Source organism: Littorina saxatilis, unplaced genomic scaffold (assembly GCF_037325665.1).
Source record: "Littorina saxatilis isolate snail1 unplaced genomic scaffold, US_GU_Lsax_2.0 scaffold_947, whole genome shotgun sequence".
Taxonomy (NCBI): domain Eukaryota; kingdom Metazoa; phylum Mollusca; class Gastropoda; order Littorinimorpha; family Littorinidae; genus Littorina; species Littorina saxatilis.
This window is the reverse complement of record NW_027127273.1, coordinates 32,528-50,675: the sequence shown is the minus strand read 5'-3', so window position 1 is coordinate 50,675 and position 18,148 is coordinate 32,528. Positions and strand designations below refer to the sequence as shown.

Below are 18,148 nucleotides of genomic sequence, written 5' to 3'. Positions count from 1 at the left end.
CAATAGAAATAATTGCCGCCAAGGCACACACACACACACACAAACACACACACACACACACACACATACCCACACACACACATACACACATACCCACACACACACATACCCACACACACACATACCCACACACACACACACACACACACACACACACACACACACACACACACACACATCAAAGCACCCACACATGCTCGCGCAGATGAACTGTCAAAAATGAAGAAAACAAGATTTCAAATTCATCATACGTAGAATGTATTAATCGTTTAAGAACCGGAATAGTTTTGACACTGAATTGATATCACAGTATTTGTTGTTTTTTAGCAAAATATCCCAAAACAGTTCTCAGCGGTAGACGTATGGTATCAAAATGATATTTCCTCTCTCTCTCCCCCTTTCCCACTCTCTCTGTCCATCTCTCTGTCCATCTCTCTGTCCATCTCTCTGTCCATCTCTCTCTGTCCATCTCTCTGTCCATCTCTCTGTCCTTCTCTGTCTCTGTATTTGTTCTCTCTCTCTCTCTCTCTCTCTCTCTCTCTCTCTCTCTCTCTCTCTCTCTCTCTCTCTCTCTCTTGTTAGCATGTTCATGGATGTTTCCATGGCGATAGACCACGCATTCCACTGTCCCTAGAACATTTACTGTCTGTCCGTGACGTCATTTCTTGATGACGCTAATTTTTAATGAAATCATGCGCTTGTCAGTGAACAACAAGCGATGTGTTGAGAGATTTTTCTTTCCGTATTTTAAAACGATAAAAATGTCACTCGGGTTGTTGTTGTCGGTGTCGGTGGTGATGGTGGCGGATGGTGGTGGATGTCGTGGTAGAGGATGATGTTGTCGTCGTAGTTGTCAGAGAGCGGCAGGTTGTAAGGACAGGTATTTCTGATTTTCAGTAAATGGAGTCAATAAAATGCTGAATTTCAGTTCAACGGTTGTTGTTGTTGTTGTTGTGGTTGTTGTGGTTGTTGTTAGACATCGTTGGACGTTGCGGGACGTGTAGTTGAGACAGGTGGTGGTGGTGGCGGTGACGAGATGTGGGTGTCACTCAGTGTCGCTGTCGCTGTCTATTTCCTAACCCTCTTCACCCAGATCACCTGGGCCGTGGACCGCGACATGGATCTCAGGCGGCCGGTAGTGGCAGCATTATCACCAATACCATCATACACACTGTCCAGGAAGACGACGACGTGTCTCTCCAAGCCCCATACTGTGTTCTGATTGGCCACCGTCACCGCCTCGTCTCGACCCCTACCTGCCGCTCTCTGTGTGGGACCCGATGTCATTTCAGCCAGTTGTCTAACGGCCGCTGTGTCGTTATGAGCCACCTTACGGGTGGGGACGCCGCGTGACTCGAGGCCCCGGATGAAGGGTGCTGGTGAGAAGAGGTCATCATCCGGTGTGTCTGTGTCACACTTCATGCCACCCAGCACAAAGACGTCGCTGTAGGTGAGGCCGCCCTGCCCGTGGGGAGCGTTGTCATCGCAACCTGAAACATCACACACACCGTCAACATCACATCGTCGTTGTGTAATATACATCCACACCGACTGCAACAACTACAACAACACCAACAACAACGACGACGACGACACCACCATCACCATCAACAACAACCACGACACAAACAACAACGACGACCCATGTCTAACTTCCGCACCAACACCGGCTGCAGCAACACGTGAACAGAGACTACAACCACACCAGCAGCACCACAACCACCTGAAAATAGGAAACACAATTTTATATTATTTAGGGTTCAACACCTCACCTTGGCAGACTTGTGACGATATTATGTAACGACGTCACAGTAAATGACGTAAATATCAATGTTTCTTGTAAGTATAATGACGTCATCGAAATGTTGTACACCAACCTGACTGACACTTATACTGCATTGCGAGAGAGAGAGAGAGAGAGAGAGAGAGAGAGAGAGAGAGAGAGAGAGAGAGAGAGAGAGAGAGAGAGAGAGAGAGAGAGAGAGAGAGAGAGAGAGAGAGAGAGAGAGAGAGAGACAGACAGACAGACGGGCAGACAGACAGGCGGACAGACAGACAGACAGGCAGACAGACAGACAGGCAGACAGACAGACAGACAGCCGGACAGCCGGACAGTTAGACAGACAGACAGACAGACAGACAGACAGGCGGACAAACAGACGGACAGACAGACAGACAGGCGGACAGACAGACAGACAGACAGACAGGCAGACAGGCGGACAGACAGACAGACAGACAGACCGACAGGCAGACAGACAGACAGACAGACAGACAGACAGACAGACAGACAGACACAGACAGAGAGAGGTGTACTGACCGACACGAAGATCTCGCAGCATGTCTGCCACCAGCTCCCCGCACAGTGCACACCGCCATGTGTCGCCACCCTCATGTCCCTGTCTGTCACTGTGGTAAGCACCATAGTGACGAACCGTCAGGACAGGTGGGCCATCGCACGGTGCGGACACTGGCGGCCTGGTGTAGGCCGGGACCGTTCCATCCTTCATATCACGAGCCTGCTCCACCTCTCTCACCACAGCAGGTGGGCTTCTCAGGGGCTGTGTCAGTTTGCGGACGTAACGCTCCATGTCGGCAGGTACATCTAGCTTAACGCCTGCTGCCCACAAGGTGAACCGGACGTGTCGTTGTTTTAACGCCCGGTAGATCTCTGCGATGACGTCACTGTAACAGAACAGACAGGTGTAACAGAACAGACAGGTGTGTCAGTGTGTAGAAACAGAACAGACAGGTGTGTTATAGTTCTCACAAAACTCAGTTGTTTTAACGCAGTGTAGATCTTCGTGATGACGTCACAGTAACAGAACGGACAGGTGTGTTATAGTTCTCACAAAACTCAGTTGTTTTAACGCAGTGTAGATCTTCGTGATGACGTCACAGCAACAGAACGGACAGGTGTGTCAGTGTGTAGAAACAGAACAGACAGGTGTGTTATAGTTCTCACAAAACTCAGTTGTTTTAACGCAGTGTAGATCTTCGTGATGACGTCACAGTAACAGAACGGACAGGTGTGTCAGTGTGTAGAAACAGAACAGACAGGTGTGTTATAGTTCTCACAAAACTCAGTTGTTTTAACGCAGTGTAGATCTTCGTGATGACGTCACAGTAACAGAACGGACAGGTGTGTCAGTGCCTGATTACACCTGGAATTACGAAACTGATAAAACAAAACAAAAACGCCTGGCAAAAAGGAAGTCACAAAGATTGCTGTTCAGGATAAGAATCACAGTGAACCTGAAATGAAATGACGCAATGATTAATAATGACGTAAACAGAATGACGTTATTTCGCTCCACTCTTCGTTACCTTGACCAAGTTTTTCCAATGGCAGACAAAGAAAGGGTGGCGCCTGATCGGACAGATTGATAACATCACTGATCAGTACACACTGCAGTGACAGTTGCTGAATTCACATTCTACATCTAATAAACATGCCCCAGTCTATTATTCAAACTTCAAAATAAAGAGCCATTACTTCTACATAAATCTTCCGATTTTCTCGACCAAAAGCCCAGGAATGACCTTGTTATAAAACAGGTGTGAATATAATAACATTTGTGAATTATCAGACTTCCTTCCAACGAACACGACCACACCGGCCAACACAAGAGTGACAGGAGGCAGTGTTAGATTCAGTGTACAGCGTCATTCTTACCACTCAGCCTCATCGGCCAGGATGTGCACGCGTCCGTGTGTCTGTGCGTGTTGACACAGCTCCTCCACCCAGGCCTGCACTTTCTTCTTGCCTTCCTCTGTCCAGTGACCATACTGCCGTACCCCCGCCATGTTGACGAGCTGCACGCTGCCGGCTCCCTGTCCGGCAGTCTCTCTCACCTGATGACCCACAAGGTAAGCAGCAGCAGCGCCATCATCACTCGTCTGAAGAACAAAGACGGTGCCGCAGCCCTTCCTCAGCAGAAAAAAACCTTTTATTATCAAGACTATGCTTTTCGAAGTGCCCGTCGGGCCCCAGAGGATCCTCACGTCGACGTCGTCGTCGTCTGGCGGCTCCTCCAAGACTTGAAACTGCTGCGGGAACAGAGCGATGCATGTCATTGGTCGACCATGCTCCATTCCAACAGCGTGAACAAGATGGCCCTGGGTCCACAGCTGTAGTCGTGGCTGTCTGCTGAGGAATAGCTCAACCGTTGTCAGTGGTATGGAGAATCTGTCATCATACACATTCACACATTATTAGGTATATCGCACACACACACACACACACACACACACACACACACACACACACACACACACACACACACACACACACACACACACACAAGCACACATACGTAACAAGAAACAAGAGAGAGAGAGAGAGAGACAGAGAGAGAGAGAGAGAGAGAGAGAGAGAGAGAGAGAGAGAGAGAGAGAGAGAGAGAGAGAGAGAGAGAGAGAGAGAGAGAAAAAGAGAGAGAGAGAAGAGAGTGAGAGAGAGAGAGAGAGAGAGAAAGAGAGAGTGAGAGAGAGAGAGAGAGGGGGGAGAGAGAGAGAGAGGGGGAGAGAGAGAGAGAGAGAGAGAGAGAGAGAGAGAGAAAGAGAAAGAGTGAGAGAGAGAGAGAGGGGGGGGGGGGAGAGAGAGAGAGGGGGGGAGAGAGAGAGAGAGAGGGGGTTGGGGGGTGGGGGGGGGAGGGGGGTCGGGAGAAAGAAAGAAAGAAAGATAGATGACGTCAGGCTAAGTAATAACAAACGTGCGTGCGCTTCACCAATATGATACAGCTATGCAACAGTACCTGGCAACCAACTGTGTGTAGGTAGCTGCATCCATGGCAGGGTCCCCGCCCTCATTCCGTTCAAAGCTTGCCCTCCACCACGCGTCGAGCCGTGTCTGGTCAGCCATATCGTCCTCACATAGACACACCTGGCTGACATTCCGACTTGACTCGACGCTGAGGCCTTCCTGCAACTCCTGTAACTGAGGTCAACACACACGGACTGTAGAGAATGCGGAAAATGGCACACGGGATGGTTTAATACACGATGCACACAAAGACAGTGTAACATTAGGCCTACCTGAGTTTGAAATCTCTTCATTCCTGATTTAGTGTTTACCAGCCTAAAAGACAACTTTCTGGACAAAAGCAAACCATCCTTTCGGAAAAGAGTTTCCCGTTTGTGGTGACGCGCATAAGGCTACGTAAAGTACAAGTGACGTCGTTTTCGCGACAAAAAAATGATGTCTACTATTCTAATTCAAGGTCATTGTTCTTAGAGCTCCAGTAAAGAAGTAAAAAGCAAATGCTTATTCGACTCGCCTTCGTCTTGTCCCACAACAATGTAACCCCCCCCCCCCCCCCCCATTTTAGGATCCCCCCCTCCCTCCCCTATGAAAGACTCCCGCCACCACCACTCCCACAATAGAGTCCCTCCCTTCTTATAAAACCACCCCCTTTTATGCCTGACCTCCCCCAATAGGACCCTTTTTTTTATTTTTAAAGATTATTTGTTCATAACCTCTGTAAGTTAACCCACATTTTAAGACTTAACCCCAATAAAAAAAATATTTGAAAATTCCTATTTCAGCTTCATAAATTAAATTTTCAAGAGAACGTTGGCATCAGAATAATCGAACAAAACTTGATCAAAAGTGTGACCTGTAATATTCCAGATATGTTCAGTGGTGATCATCTTGTCCAGCAAACATGTCCATGCTATTACTGTGAACATTTTCGAAACAAGCTACATTTTGGTCATGTCTGCTGATTAATAACACCTACAATTGTGTGAAATATGGAGGCTTTGTTACCCAAATATCTGAAAGAAACTAAACTTAAAAAGTTGATGAGCATGACCCCGCTGTGACCCCAACATTTGACGAAGGTCAATCAAATCGGGGTCAAATCGGAAGATTATTAAATACCAAAAGTCTGCAAATGTTTAAAGGTCTAGCTTCAAAATCATCCGAGATAATCTTAACGTTAAGTTTTTTGTTCGGACATACGGACGGACACTGCATACAGTGTGTGGACAAAAAGCCTAGCGCTATGAACTGGCCCTTACTTTACGTTGGTGAACAAATCTCTCTCTCTCTCTCTCTCTCTCTCTCTCTCTCTCTCTCTCTCTCTCTCTCTCTCTCTCTCTCTCTCTCTCTCTCTCTCTCTCTCTCTCTCTCTCTCTCTCTCTCTCTCTCTCTCTCTCTCTACTTCTCTCCTGCGTTCGTCTGTTTTTGCGTGTGTGAGCGAGTGTAGGTCAAGAGTTAACTTACATCGCTCATGTTCAGCAGCACCTCCTCCAGACAGCGTCTCGTTGTGTCGGGCAGTACAATGGCCTGGTGGAGGGCTGGCTGTGTTACCAGGTCACCCAGAACAGAGCGCCTCACAACATCTCTGGCTTGCTTCAGGTAGGCAGCGGCCTTCTTTAGTTCTTCTTGAACTGCAAGGGGGTCGTCTTCTGTCTGAGGTATGATTGCCGCCATCATTATCCCACGCTCGCGATGTATGGCGAGCAGGTCAACAAAGTCCTCCTCCAGGTTCAACGGCTCTGCTTTGACGCTGTTCGTGTTCCTGGCGGCTGCACCAGTATAGATGCTTTGGTTATGGGCACCATATACACCAAATTTAGCTTGGGTCAGAAGTACCATAATTTCTTTTTCCCTTGTGGCTTTGTTCTTTATCTGATTCATGCAGTGGTGGACATTTTTCAGCACTGTGTCTATGCGGACAGTGTCCCTGACCTCTCTACTCTTATCTATGTCTATTTGTTGCTGTGTTTTCAGTACCTGCATTCGCTCACCTTCTCCGATATATACCATTCTCTCATGCACAGTGTCAATGTGAGCCGGGGGGATTATGTATGATTCGCTCTCAAGGTGAGGGAACCAGGCGTTGAGAAACTCTCTCTGGAATCAAAGACATGATGATGTACTGTCTACTCCCTTCTAGTACCATTCACAACCTACGTCAACTATGAAGACGGTGAAAATACAGACACCAAATAGGGACTTATGTCTCGTTGGTGGTTCACACAATATTTGCCTAAAACACAGCAGATAATTGTTCTATGGTGTAAATTCAAAATGAAAAACAAAAACAAGGAAAACAAGGAAAACAACAACAACAACAACAACAACAACAACAACAACAACAACAACAACAACAACAACAACAACAACAACACAAAAAGAGTAAAACTAATGATAATGCACCTTATTCATTTTAAACATAACTTCAAGTCTTAAAATATGAGGTTTCGGTGTGTGGTTTTTTTTTTCTGAGATGAATTTACCTCATGGTCTGACAACTTTAACACTTGGTCCTCTGATTCCTGTGATCTTGTCATTAAGGGCGGGGCAGGAGAGACAGCCTGGTTCCCCGGTGACCCAGAGGTACTGCACGGCGGAGCACATTCCACAGCCGGTCCCTGTGTGATGTGCATAATATAACCGTCACTTCTGTCATAGCGCTGTTCATAATTATGAGTTGTGTGCATGATATGACCGTCACTTCTGTCATAGCGCTGTTCATAATTATGAGTTGTGTGCGTGATATGACCGTCACTTCTGTCATAGCGTTGTTTTAGATAGTGTGACTCACCTTATTGTCATGCAATAGTATGTGAACGTGTTTCCTCACATGGTACAAACATTATTTTATTTTCCTGTGCGTTTGTGGGCCAAAACGCCCACGTACACTCATGGTTTTGCACGAAGAGGATTGTATGTGCTTGGCCGTATGTTCCGTCGGCCATATACTTATACTCTACTCTGTGTTGTGGGATGCATGCTTGGTATTTTCATGTTTCTATAATTCACTGACATGGATTTCAGGATCTTTACCATTTTTACCTGGTTTTGTGCCACAACATGATATGGGGGGAGGGGGGGGGGCAAGCATGTATGCAAATAAAGTGACCCGGGAGATCGGAACATCTCTTCTCTTTATCAAGCAGATGGCGGGGTTCCAAACACTCAACCATCAACTTGGCTGTAGCGATCGTCATCAATGAGGAATGTTCAGTCTATTTGCATTGATCGACACTGAAACGGACAATGCATGAATACGACCCCCAACAAATTCACAGATTAGATCGGCCGTGTAGGAGCTGAGGGGGAAGGGAGGGGGCAGGAGAGAAAGAGATAGACAGACAGAGATAGACAGACAGACAGAGATAGACAGACAGAGATAGACAGACAGAGATAGACAGAGATAGACAGACACAGACAGACAGAGACAGACAGACAGAGTTAGACAGACGGAGATAGACAGACATATATAGACAAACAGAGATAGACAGACAGAGATAGACAGACAGAGATAGACAGACAGAGATAGACAGACAGAGATAGATAGACAGAGATAGATAGACAGAGATAAACAGACCCAGACAGACAGACAGGCAGAGATAGACAGACAGAGATATACAGACATAGACAGACAGGCAGAGATAGACAGACAGAGACAGACAGAGATAGACAGACAGAGATAAACAGAGATAGACAGACATAGATAGACAGACAGAGACAGACAAACAGAGACAGACAGACAGAGATAGACAGACAGAGATAGACAGACAGAGATAGACAGACAGAGATAGACAGACAGAGATAAACAGACAGAGATAGACAGACAGAGATGGGTTGGTTGGCTGGTTATTGTTTGTTGTTTAATGTGCCTACAACCTGTGGCAATCACGATAACATTGTAGACGGTTCTAAAAACCGCATGTCTTGTAACACTTCTTTTGTCAAATCTTGTTAAACGTCTTAATCTCCTTGAAACATGTAAACCTGTGAAAGTATTCATTCGTATTCATTCTTTACCATTTTTACAAAGTACTTTTGGGGGGCTTACTGATTTGTCTATTAGTGTAAGGGAAGGAACTGTGCTTGTTCTTGACAAATGGAATGTCAGGATTACTTTCCCTTTAATTGTCAGGAAGTCAGGAATCAGTGTTTTAGAATTCTCAGGAATGTTGTGTCTAAGTAAATTTAGAAAGGAATTAGTGACAAAAGATTATTTGAAGTATGTGAATGTTATTTTTTTATTTTAATGAGTTTTTAGGCTACCCAAGACCTACCAGATCAACGGCGCGATTCGTACAGCCCTGAGCAGCACAGTTGGTACAGCGGGTACAGTTCGCACGGCAGTCACACACCCCTTGCCTGATGCACCGTGATTCCCTGCTGCACTGGCAGCACGCCTGCAACGTACAATGCGAGTGTCCCCTGTTGTCGTGAGAATGTACGTGATGTATGTCTACACTGTTCAGTGTCCCCTGTTGTCGTGAGAATGTACGTGCTGTATGTCTACACTGTTCAGTGTCCCCTGTTGTCGTGAGAATGTACGTGCTGTATGTCTACACTGTTCAGTGTCCCCTGTTGTCGTGAGAATGTACGTGCTGTATGTCTACACTGTTCAGTGTCCCCTGTTGTCGTGAGAATGTACGTGCTGTATGTCTACACTGTTCAGTGTCCTCTGTTGTCGTGAGAATGTACGTGCTGTATGTCTACACTGTTCAGTGTCCCCTGTTGTCGTGAGAATGTACGTGCTGTATGTCTACACTGTTCAGTGTCCCCTGTTGTCGTGAGAATGTACGTGCTGTATGTCTACACTGTTCAGTGTCCCCTGTTGTCGTGAGAATGTACGTGCTGTATGTCTACATTGTTCAGTGTCCTCTGTTGTCGTGAGAATGTACGTGCTGTATGTCTACACTGTTCAGTTTCCCCTGTTGTCGTGAGAATGTACGTGCTGTATGTCTACACTGTTCAGTGTCCCCTGTTGTCGTGAGAATGTACGTGCTGTATGTCTACACTGTTCAGTGTCCCCTGTTGTCGTGAGAATGTACGTGCTGTATGTCTACACTGTTCAGTGTCCTCTGTTGTCGTGAGAATGTACGTGCTGTATGTCTACACTGTTCAGTGTCCCCTGTTGTCGTGAGAATGTACGTGCTGTATGTCTACACTGTTCAGTGTCCCCTGTTGTCGTGAGAATGTACGTGCTGTATGTCTACACTGTTCAGTGTCCCCTGTTGTCGTGAGAATGTACGTGATGTATGTCTACACTGTTCAGTATCCCCTGTTGTCGTGAGAATGTACGTGCTGTATGTCTACACTGTTCAGTGTCCCCTGTTGTCGTGAGAATGTACGTGCTGTATGTCTACACTGTTCAGTGTCCTCTGTTGTCGTGAGATTGTACGTGATGTATGTCTACACTGTTCAGTGTCCTCTGTTGTCGTGAGAATGTACGTGATGTATGTCTACACTGTTCAGTGTCCTCTGTTGTCGTGAGAATGTACGTGCTGTATGTCTACACTGTTCAGTGTCCCCTGTTGTCGTGAGAATGTACGTGCTGTATGTCTACACTGTTCAGTGTCCCCTGTTGTCGTGAGAATGTACGTGCTGTATGTCTACACTGTTCGGTGTCCCCTGTTGTCGTGAGACTGTACGTGATGTATGTCTACACTGTTCGGTGTCCCCTGTTGTCGTGAGAATGTACGTGATGTATGTCTACACTGTTCAGTGTCCCCTGTTGTCGTGAGAACTACGTGCTGTATGTCTACACTGTTCAGTGTCCCCTGTTGTCGTGAGAACTACGTGCTGTATGTCTACACTGTTCAGTGTCCTCTGTTGTCGTAACAATGTACGTGTTGTATGTCTACACTGTTCAGTTTGTTTGTGTGTTTGCTTAACGCCCAGCCGACCACGAAGGGCTCTATCAGGGCGGTGCTGCTTCAACATATAACGTGCGCCACATAAAAGACAGAAGTCGCAGCACAAGCTTCATGTCTCACCCAGTCACATTATTCTGACACCGGACCAACCAGTCCTAGCACTAACCCCATAATGCCAGACGCCAGGCGGAGCAGCCACTAGATTGCCAATTTTAAAGTCTTAGGTAGGTATGACCCGGCCGGGGTTCGAACCCACGACCTCCCGATCACGGGGCGGACGCCTTACCACTAGGCCAACCGTGCCGGTCACTGTTCAGTGTCCTCTGTTGTCGTGAGTATGTACGTGCTGTATGTCTACACTGGTCAGTGTCCTCTATCCTTAGCGGATTATGATTTTATTCAGTTATTCTGCAGAAAAGACGAACGCTGGAGAAAACCCGTTTTTTCTGCAGCATTTCTGCATAATTATCCTTAGCGGATCATGACTTTATTCAGTTATTCTGCAGAAAAACAGAAATGCTGGGGAAAAACTGTTTGTTTCTGCAGCATTTCTGCTTAATGTCATCTTTCGGGAGAGCAACCTTTTTTTCAGTGTCCTCTGTTGTCGTGAGAATGTACGTGCTGTATGTCTACACTGTTCAGTGTCCCCTGTTGTCGTGAGAATGTACGTGCTGTATGTCTACACTGTTCCGTGTCCCCTGTTGTCGTGAGAATGTACGTGCTGTATGTCTACACTGTTCAGTGTCCCCTGTTGTCGTGAGAATGTACGTGCCCTATGTCTACACTGTTCAGTGTCCCCTGTTGTCGTGAGAATGTACGTGCTGTATGTCTATATTGTTCAGTGTCCCCTGTTGTAAGAATGTACGTGCTGTTTGTCTACACTGTTCAGTGTCCCCTGTTGTCGTGAGAATGTACGAGCTATATGTCTACACTGTTCAGTGTCCTCTGTTGTCGTGAGAATGTACGTGCTGTATGTCTACACTGTTCAGTGTCCCCTGTTGTCGTGAGAATGTACGTGCTGTATGTCTACACTGTTCAGTGTCCCCTGTTGTCGTAAGAATGTACGTGCTGTATGTCTACACTGTTCTGTGTCCCCTGTTGTCGTAAGAATGTACGAGCTATATGTCTACATGCACTGTTCAGTGTCCCCTGTTGTCGAGAGAATGTACGTGCTGTATGTCTACACTGTTCAGTGTCCCCTGTTGTCGTGAGAATGTACGTGATGTATGTCTACACTGTTCAGTGTCCTCTGTTGTCGTGAGAATGTACGTGTTGTATGTCTACACTGTTCTGTGTCCCCTGTTGTCGTGAGAATGTACGTGCTGTATGTCTACATTGTTCAGTGTCCCCTGTTGTCGTAAGAATGTACGTGCTGTATGTCTACATTGTTCAGTGTCCCCTGTTGTCGTGAGAATGTACGTGCTGTATGTCTAAACTGTTCAGTGTCCCCTGTTGTCGTAAGAATGTACGTGCTGTATGTCTACACTGTTCAGTGTCCCCTGTTGTCCTGAGAATGTACGTGCTGTATGTCTACACTGTTCAGTGTCCTCTGTTGTCGTACGAATGTACGTGCTGTATGCCTACACTGTTCAGTGTCCCCTGTTGTCGTAAGAATGTACGTGCTGTATGTCTACACTGTTCAGTGTCCCCTGTTGTCGTGAGAATGTACGTGCTGTATGTCTACACTGTTCAGTGTCCCCTGTTGTCGTAAGAATGTACGTGCTGTATGCCTACACTGTTCAGTGTCCCCTGTTGTCGTGAGAATGTACGTGCTGTATGTCAACACTGTTCAGTGTCCCCTGTTGAGAGAATGTACGTGCTGTATGCCTACACTGTTCATTGTCCCCTGTTGTCGTGAGAATGTACGTGCTGTATGCCTACACTGTTCAGTGTCCTCTGTTGTCGTGAGAATGTACGTGATGTATGTCTACACTGTTCAGTGTCCCCTGTTGTCGTGAGAATGTACGTGCTGTATGCCTACACTGTTCAGTGTCCCCTGTTGTCGTGAGAATGTACGTGCTGTATGTCTACACTGTTCAGTGTCCCCTGTTGTCGTGAGAATGTACGTGCTGTATGCCTACACTGTTCAGTGTCCCCTGTTGTCGTAAGAATGTACGTGCTGTATGCCTACACTGTTCAGTGTCCCCTGTTGTCGTAAGAATGTACGTGCTGTATGCCTACACTGTTCAGTGTCCCCTGTTGTCGTGAGAATGTACGTGCTGTATGTCTACACTGTTCAGTGTCCCCTGTTGTCGTGAGAATGTACGTGCTGTATGCCTACACTGTTCAGTGTCCCCTGTTGTCGTGAGAATGTACGTGCTGTATGTCTACACTGTTCAGTGTCCCCTGTTGTCGTGAGAATGTACGTGCTGTATGTCTACACTGTTCAGTGTCCCCTGTTGTCGTGAGAATGTACGTGCTGTATGTCTACACTGTTCAGTGTCCCCTGTTGTCGTAAGAATGTACGTGCTGTATGTCTACACTGTTCAGTGTCCTCTGTTGTCGTGAGAATGTACGTGCTGTATGTCTACACTGTTCAGTGTCCCCTGTTGTCGTGAGAATGTACGTGCTGTATGTCTACACTGTTCAGTGTCCCCTGTTGTCGTGAGAATGTACGTGCTGTATGCCTACACTGTTCAGTGTCCCCTGTTGTCGTAAGAATGTACGTGCTGTATGCCTACACTGTTCAGTGTCCCCTGTTGTCGTGAGAATGTACGTGCTGTATGCCTACACTGTTCAGTGTCCCCTGTTGTCGTGAGAATGTACGTGCTGTATGCCTACACTGTTCAGTGTCCCCTGTTGTCGTGAGAATGTACGTGCTGTATGCCTACACTGTTCAGTGTCCTCTGTTGTCGTGAGAATGTACGTGATGTATGTCTACACTGTTCAGTGTCCCCTGTTGTCGTGAGAATGTACGTGCTGTATGCCTACACTGTTCAGTGTCCCCTGTTGTCGTGAGAATGTACGTGCTGTATGTCTACACTGTTCAGTGTCCCCTGTTGTCGTGAGAATGTACGTGCTGTATGCCTACACTGTTCAGTGTCCCCTGTTGTCGTAAGAATGTACGTGCTGTATGCCTACACTGTTCAGTGTCCCCTGTTGTCGTAAGAATGTACGTGCTGTATGCCTACACTGTTCAGTGTCCCCTGTTGTCGTGAGAATGTACGTGCTGTATGCCTACACTGTTCAGTGTCCCCTGTTGTTGTGAGAATGTACGTGCTGTATGCCTACACTGTTCAGTGTCCCCTGTTGTCGTGAGAATGTACGTGCTGTATGCCTACACTGTTCAGTGTCCCCTGTTGTCGTGAGAATGTACGTGCTGTATGTCTACACTGTTCAGTGTCCTCTGTTGTCGTGAGAATGTACGTGCTGTATGTCTACACTGTTCAGTGTCCTCTGTTGTCGTGAGAATGTACGTGCTGTATGTCTACACTGTTCAGTGTCCCCTGTTGTCGTGAGAATGTACGTGCTGTATGCCTACACTGTTCAGTGTCCTCTGTTGTCGTGAGAATGTACGTGCTGTATGTCTACACTGTTCAGTGTCCTCTGTTGTCGTGAGAATGTACGTGCTGTATGTCTACACTGTTCAGTGTCCTCTGTTGTCGTGAGAATGTACGTGCTGTATGCCTACACTGTTCAGTGTCCTCTGTTGTCGTGAGAATGTACGTGCTGTATGCCTACACTGTTCAGTGTCCCCTGTTGTCGTGAGAATGTACGTGCTGTATGTCTACACTGTTCAGTGTCCTCTGTTGTCGTGAGAATGTACGTGCTGTATGTCTACACTGTTCAGTGTCCTCTGTTGTCGTGAGAATGTACGTGCTGTATGTCTACACTGTTCAGTGTCCCCTGTTGTCGTGAGAATGTACGTGCTGTATGTCTACACTGTTCAGTGTCCCCTGTTGTCGTGAGAATGTACGTGCTGTATGTCTACACTGTTCAGTGTCCCCTGTTGTCGTGAGAATGTACGTGATGTATGTCTACACTGTACACACATACATACATACGCACGCATGCACGCACGCACAGACAGACAAAAGTTAGCCTCGCATAGGCTACACTTACGTGAGCCAAAAATCAAAAACAAAAACATTTGGACAGTACAATATAATTTGGACAGTACGATATAATTTGAACAGTACAATGCAATGCTATGCACAACAAATCAGTATGCAAAAGTCACCACGATCGACAAAACAAAACAATGGGAAACACTATGGACAACACAACACGGTGACAGCGGCCTACCTGACGAGATGTCTTCGGAATGGCCCCGCTACCTGACTGCTGGCTCGCCATTGTTCTCGTCCTGTCTCACCTGAAACATCAACACCATGTTACAAAATTAGTATGACAAAAACGAAGGATACCACTTTTGTAAAAATCGACGAAAATTCAGGCAGAAAAAGTTTGAATGAAATGACCGGAAGGGATTGTTCAGTTGGGGAACAAAACGTGTCACAATACTTTGTTGTTGTTGTTGTTGTTGTTGTTGTTGTTGTTGTTGTTCCTTCCTTCCCCAGAAAAGAGCATACATTCTCCACACAATAAAGGCTCTGGAGAATGTATGCTCTTTTCTGTTCATTGTCTGATGTTATTTGTTTATGTATCGTTTGAACATTGGATTTCCCTTCTTCAAAGCTATGTAACGTCAGAGTCCGACAAAAATTGATATTTAGGCGGCAGGGGAGACTACAACATATTGCATGTTTGTGTGCGTTCAATCGTAAATTTTTTGGGGGGAATTCTAAGCAGATTCGATCGATACGTGCATGTTATTTGTATTTCTGATCAAACTATGACATTTTACACAGATCTCGACAGTCATTGTTCACCTGCATCTCAGTCGCCAGCGCGGATCCAAGGAACAATGATTATGTCTCGATCTGTGTCACATGTCATATTTTGGTCAACAATACACATAACGTATAATATATCCGTCCGTTTCACATGCCAACGTTCCAACAACTTATCTTTGTTTTGTCTTTTCACTAAATTATATGTATAGTGAATTGGCCTAAACCCGGGCAGTGTCTGTTGGCTTTGATTATATATACAGCTACTGACGTCTGTTTGGAGTCGACACGTGCTCGTCGCGTGCACCTCAAAGCTCTTTCAGTGTCTGTTGGGTTTGATTATTATAGAGATGATGTCATCGCCGTAGAGCTACTGATGTCTGTTTGGTTTGATTTTATAGAGATGATGTCCTCGCCATGGAGCTACTGACGTCTGTTTGGTTTGATGATATAGAGATGATGTCATCGCCATGGAGCTACTGATGTCTGTTTGGTTTGATGATATAGAGATGATGTCATCGCCGTAGAGCTACTGATGTCTGTTGGGTTTGATGATATAGAGATGATGTCATCGCCATGGAGCTACTGATGTCTGTTTGGTTTGATGATATAGAGATGATGTCATCGCCATGGAGCTACTGATGTCTGTTTGGTTTGATGATATAGAGATGATGTCATCGCCATGGAGCTACTGATGTCTGTTTGGTTTGATGATATAGAGATGATGTCATCGCCATGGAGCTACTGACGTCTGTTTGGTTTGATGATATAGAGATGATGCCATCGCCATGGAGCTACTGATGTCTGTTGGGTTTGATGATATAGAGATGATGTCATCGCCATGGAGCTACTGATGTCTGTTTGGTTTGATGATATAGAGATGATGTCATCGCCATGGAGCTACTGATGTCTGTTTGGTTTGATGATATAGAGATGATGTCATCGCCGTAGAGCTACTGATGTCTGTTGGGTTTGATTATATAGAGAGAGATGATGTCATAGTCATGGAGCTACAACGTTAAACAGAATTCGACAAACTTGTTATTGCTTTTTATATTTAGTCAAGTTTTGACTAAATATTTTAACATCGAGGGGGAATCGAAACGAGGGTCGTGGTGTATGTGTGTCTGTCTGTCTGTCTGTCTGTGCGTGTGTGTGTGTGTGTGTGTGTGTGTGTGTGTGTAGAGCGATTCAGACTAAACTACTGAACCGATCTTTATGAAATTTGACATGAGAGTTCCTGGGTATGAAATCCCCGAATGTTTTTTTCATTTTTTTGATAAATGTCTTTGATGACGTCATATCCGGCTTTTCGTGAAAGTTGAGGCGGCACTGTCACGCCCTCATTTTTCAACCAAATTGGTTGAAATTTTGGTCAAGTAATCTTCGACAAAGCCCGGACTTCGGTATTGCATTTCAGCTTGGTGGCTTAAAAATTAATTAATGACTTTGGTCATTAAAAATCGGAAAATTGTAAAAAAAAAATAAAAATTTATAAAACGATCCAAATTTACGTTTATCTTATTCTCCATCATTTGCTGATTCCAAAAACATATAAATATGTTATATTCGGATTAAAAACAAGCTCTGAAAATTAAATATATAAACATTATTATCAAAATTAAATTTTCCAAATCAATTTAAAAACACTTTCATCTTATTCCTTGTTGGTTCCTGATTCCAAAAACATATAGATATGATATGTTTGGATTAAAAACACGCTCAGAAAGTTAAAACAAAGAGAGGTACAGAAAAGCGTGCTATCCTTCTTAGCGCAACTACTACCCCGCTCTTCTTGTCAATTTCACTGCCTTTGGCTGCCATGAGCGGTGGACTGACGATGCTACGAGTATGTATTACGGTCTTGCTGAAAAATGGCAGCTACTTGACTAAATATTGTATTTTCGCCTTACGCGACTTGTTGTTTTTACAAGCAATTGTTGCACCTTATGCTTGACATACCATGCACTTGTTGCCATCAAACAAGTCCCTTCCCGACAGATTCTTTAAAGAACCATGCACTATGTCGCCTGTATAATGTGTCTGGATCATTGAGCGATGCAAACTTAGAAGCAACTAAAACAGGTCAGCCGCCTTAGTATTTCTAACAGTGGAGAAACAGCGCATTATGGAACACAACCTTCACACGTTAAAAGACTTGCTGGGTTAAACTGCACAACGTTTCATATGTATAGAAGTCTATAAAAACCTATGTCATAATGAGTTCACATTAAGCAAATCATACAATCCCATTTGTAGTCATTCTCTTTGTCGATCACCCAACCACCCTTTTCAACCCCCACCCCCTACCCCTAACCCTACCCCCTTCAACCCCCACCCCCTTCAACCCCCACCCCCTATCTTCCCCTCAACAGTCCCAATCTGTTTGGTCACTGCTAGTTCTCTGTTGGTCACTGCTAGTTCTCTGTTGGTCACTGCTAGTTCTCTGTTGGTCACTGCTAGTTCTCTGTTGGTCACTGCTAGTTCTCTGTCGGTCACTGCTAGTTCTCTGTTGGTCACTGCTAGTTCTCTGTTGGTCACTGCTGGTTCTCTGTCGGTCACTGCTAGTTCTCTGTTCCTCTGGATGCAAACAAAGGCAATAGTCCCGGTTTTTTGTACACCACGAAACAAACACAAATATTTTTAATGTTCAGTTAACAGCTTTTCACAACCGCTTTTTAAGAAGTTGGCAAGGTCTTGTGATTTGAGCAGAGTCAATGGTTTGA

At 45.5% G+C, this 18,148-nt stretch overlaps 1 protein-coding gene and 1 long non-coding RNA gene across 4 annotated transcripts; one reads left to right on the top strand and one right to left on the bottom strand.

Moving 5' to 3' along the window:
- Positions 1 to 234: 234 nt before the first annotated feature.
- LOC138955734 (uncharacterized) lies at positions 235 to 15,029 on the bottom strand. Of its 3 annotated transcripts, XM_070327279.1 has the most exons (8): positions 14,875 to 15,004; positions 9,037 to 9,159; positions 7,246 to 7,380; positions 6,227 to 6,859; positions 4,755 to 4,936; positions 3,674 to 4,186; positions 2,318 to 2,682; positions 235 to 1,490 (listed from the first exon to the last, which is right to left on the bottom strand). In XM_070327279.1, exons 1-8 carry the CDS (start codon positions 14,923 to 14,925, stop codon positions 1,069 to 1,071), a joined length of 2,424 nt encoding a protein of 807 aa, XP_070183380.1. In that variant the 5' UTR covers positions 14,926 to 15,004; the 3' UTR covers positions 235 to 1,068. The 3 variants fall into 3 exon arrangements, with proteins under 3 accessions (XP_070183380.1, XP_070183381.1, XP_070183382.1); XM_070327280.1 differs by lacking the exon at positions 9,037 to 9,159 and having other exon boundaries at positions 14,875 to 15,029; XM_070327281.1 differs by lacking the exons at positions 7,246 to 7,380; positions 9,037 to 9,159 and having other exon boundaries at positions 14,875 to 14,940.
- LOC138955735 (uncharacterized) lies at positions 2,566 to 3,176 on the top strand. Its single transcript, XR_011452345.1, has 3 exons — positions 2,566 to 2,700; positions 2,914 to 3,026; positions 3,058 to 3,176. It is a non-coding gene; the product is annotated as an uncharacterized lncRNA (long non-coding RNA).
- Positions 15,030 to 18,148: the final 3,119 nt, after the last annotated feature.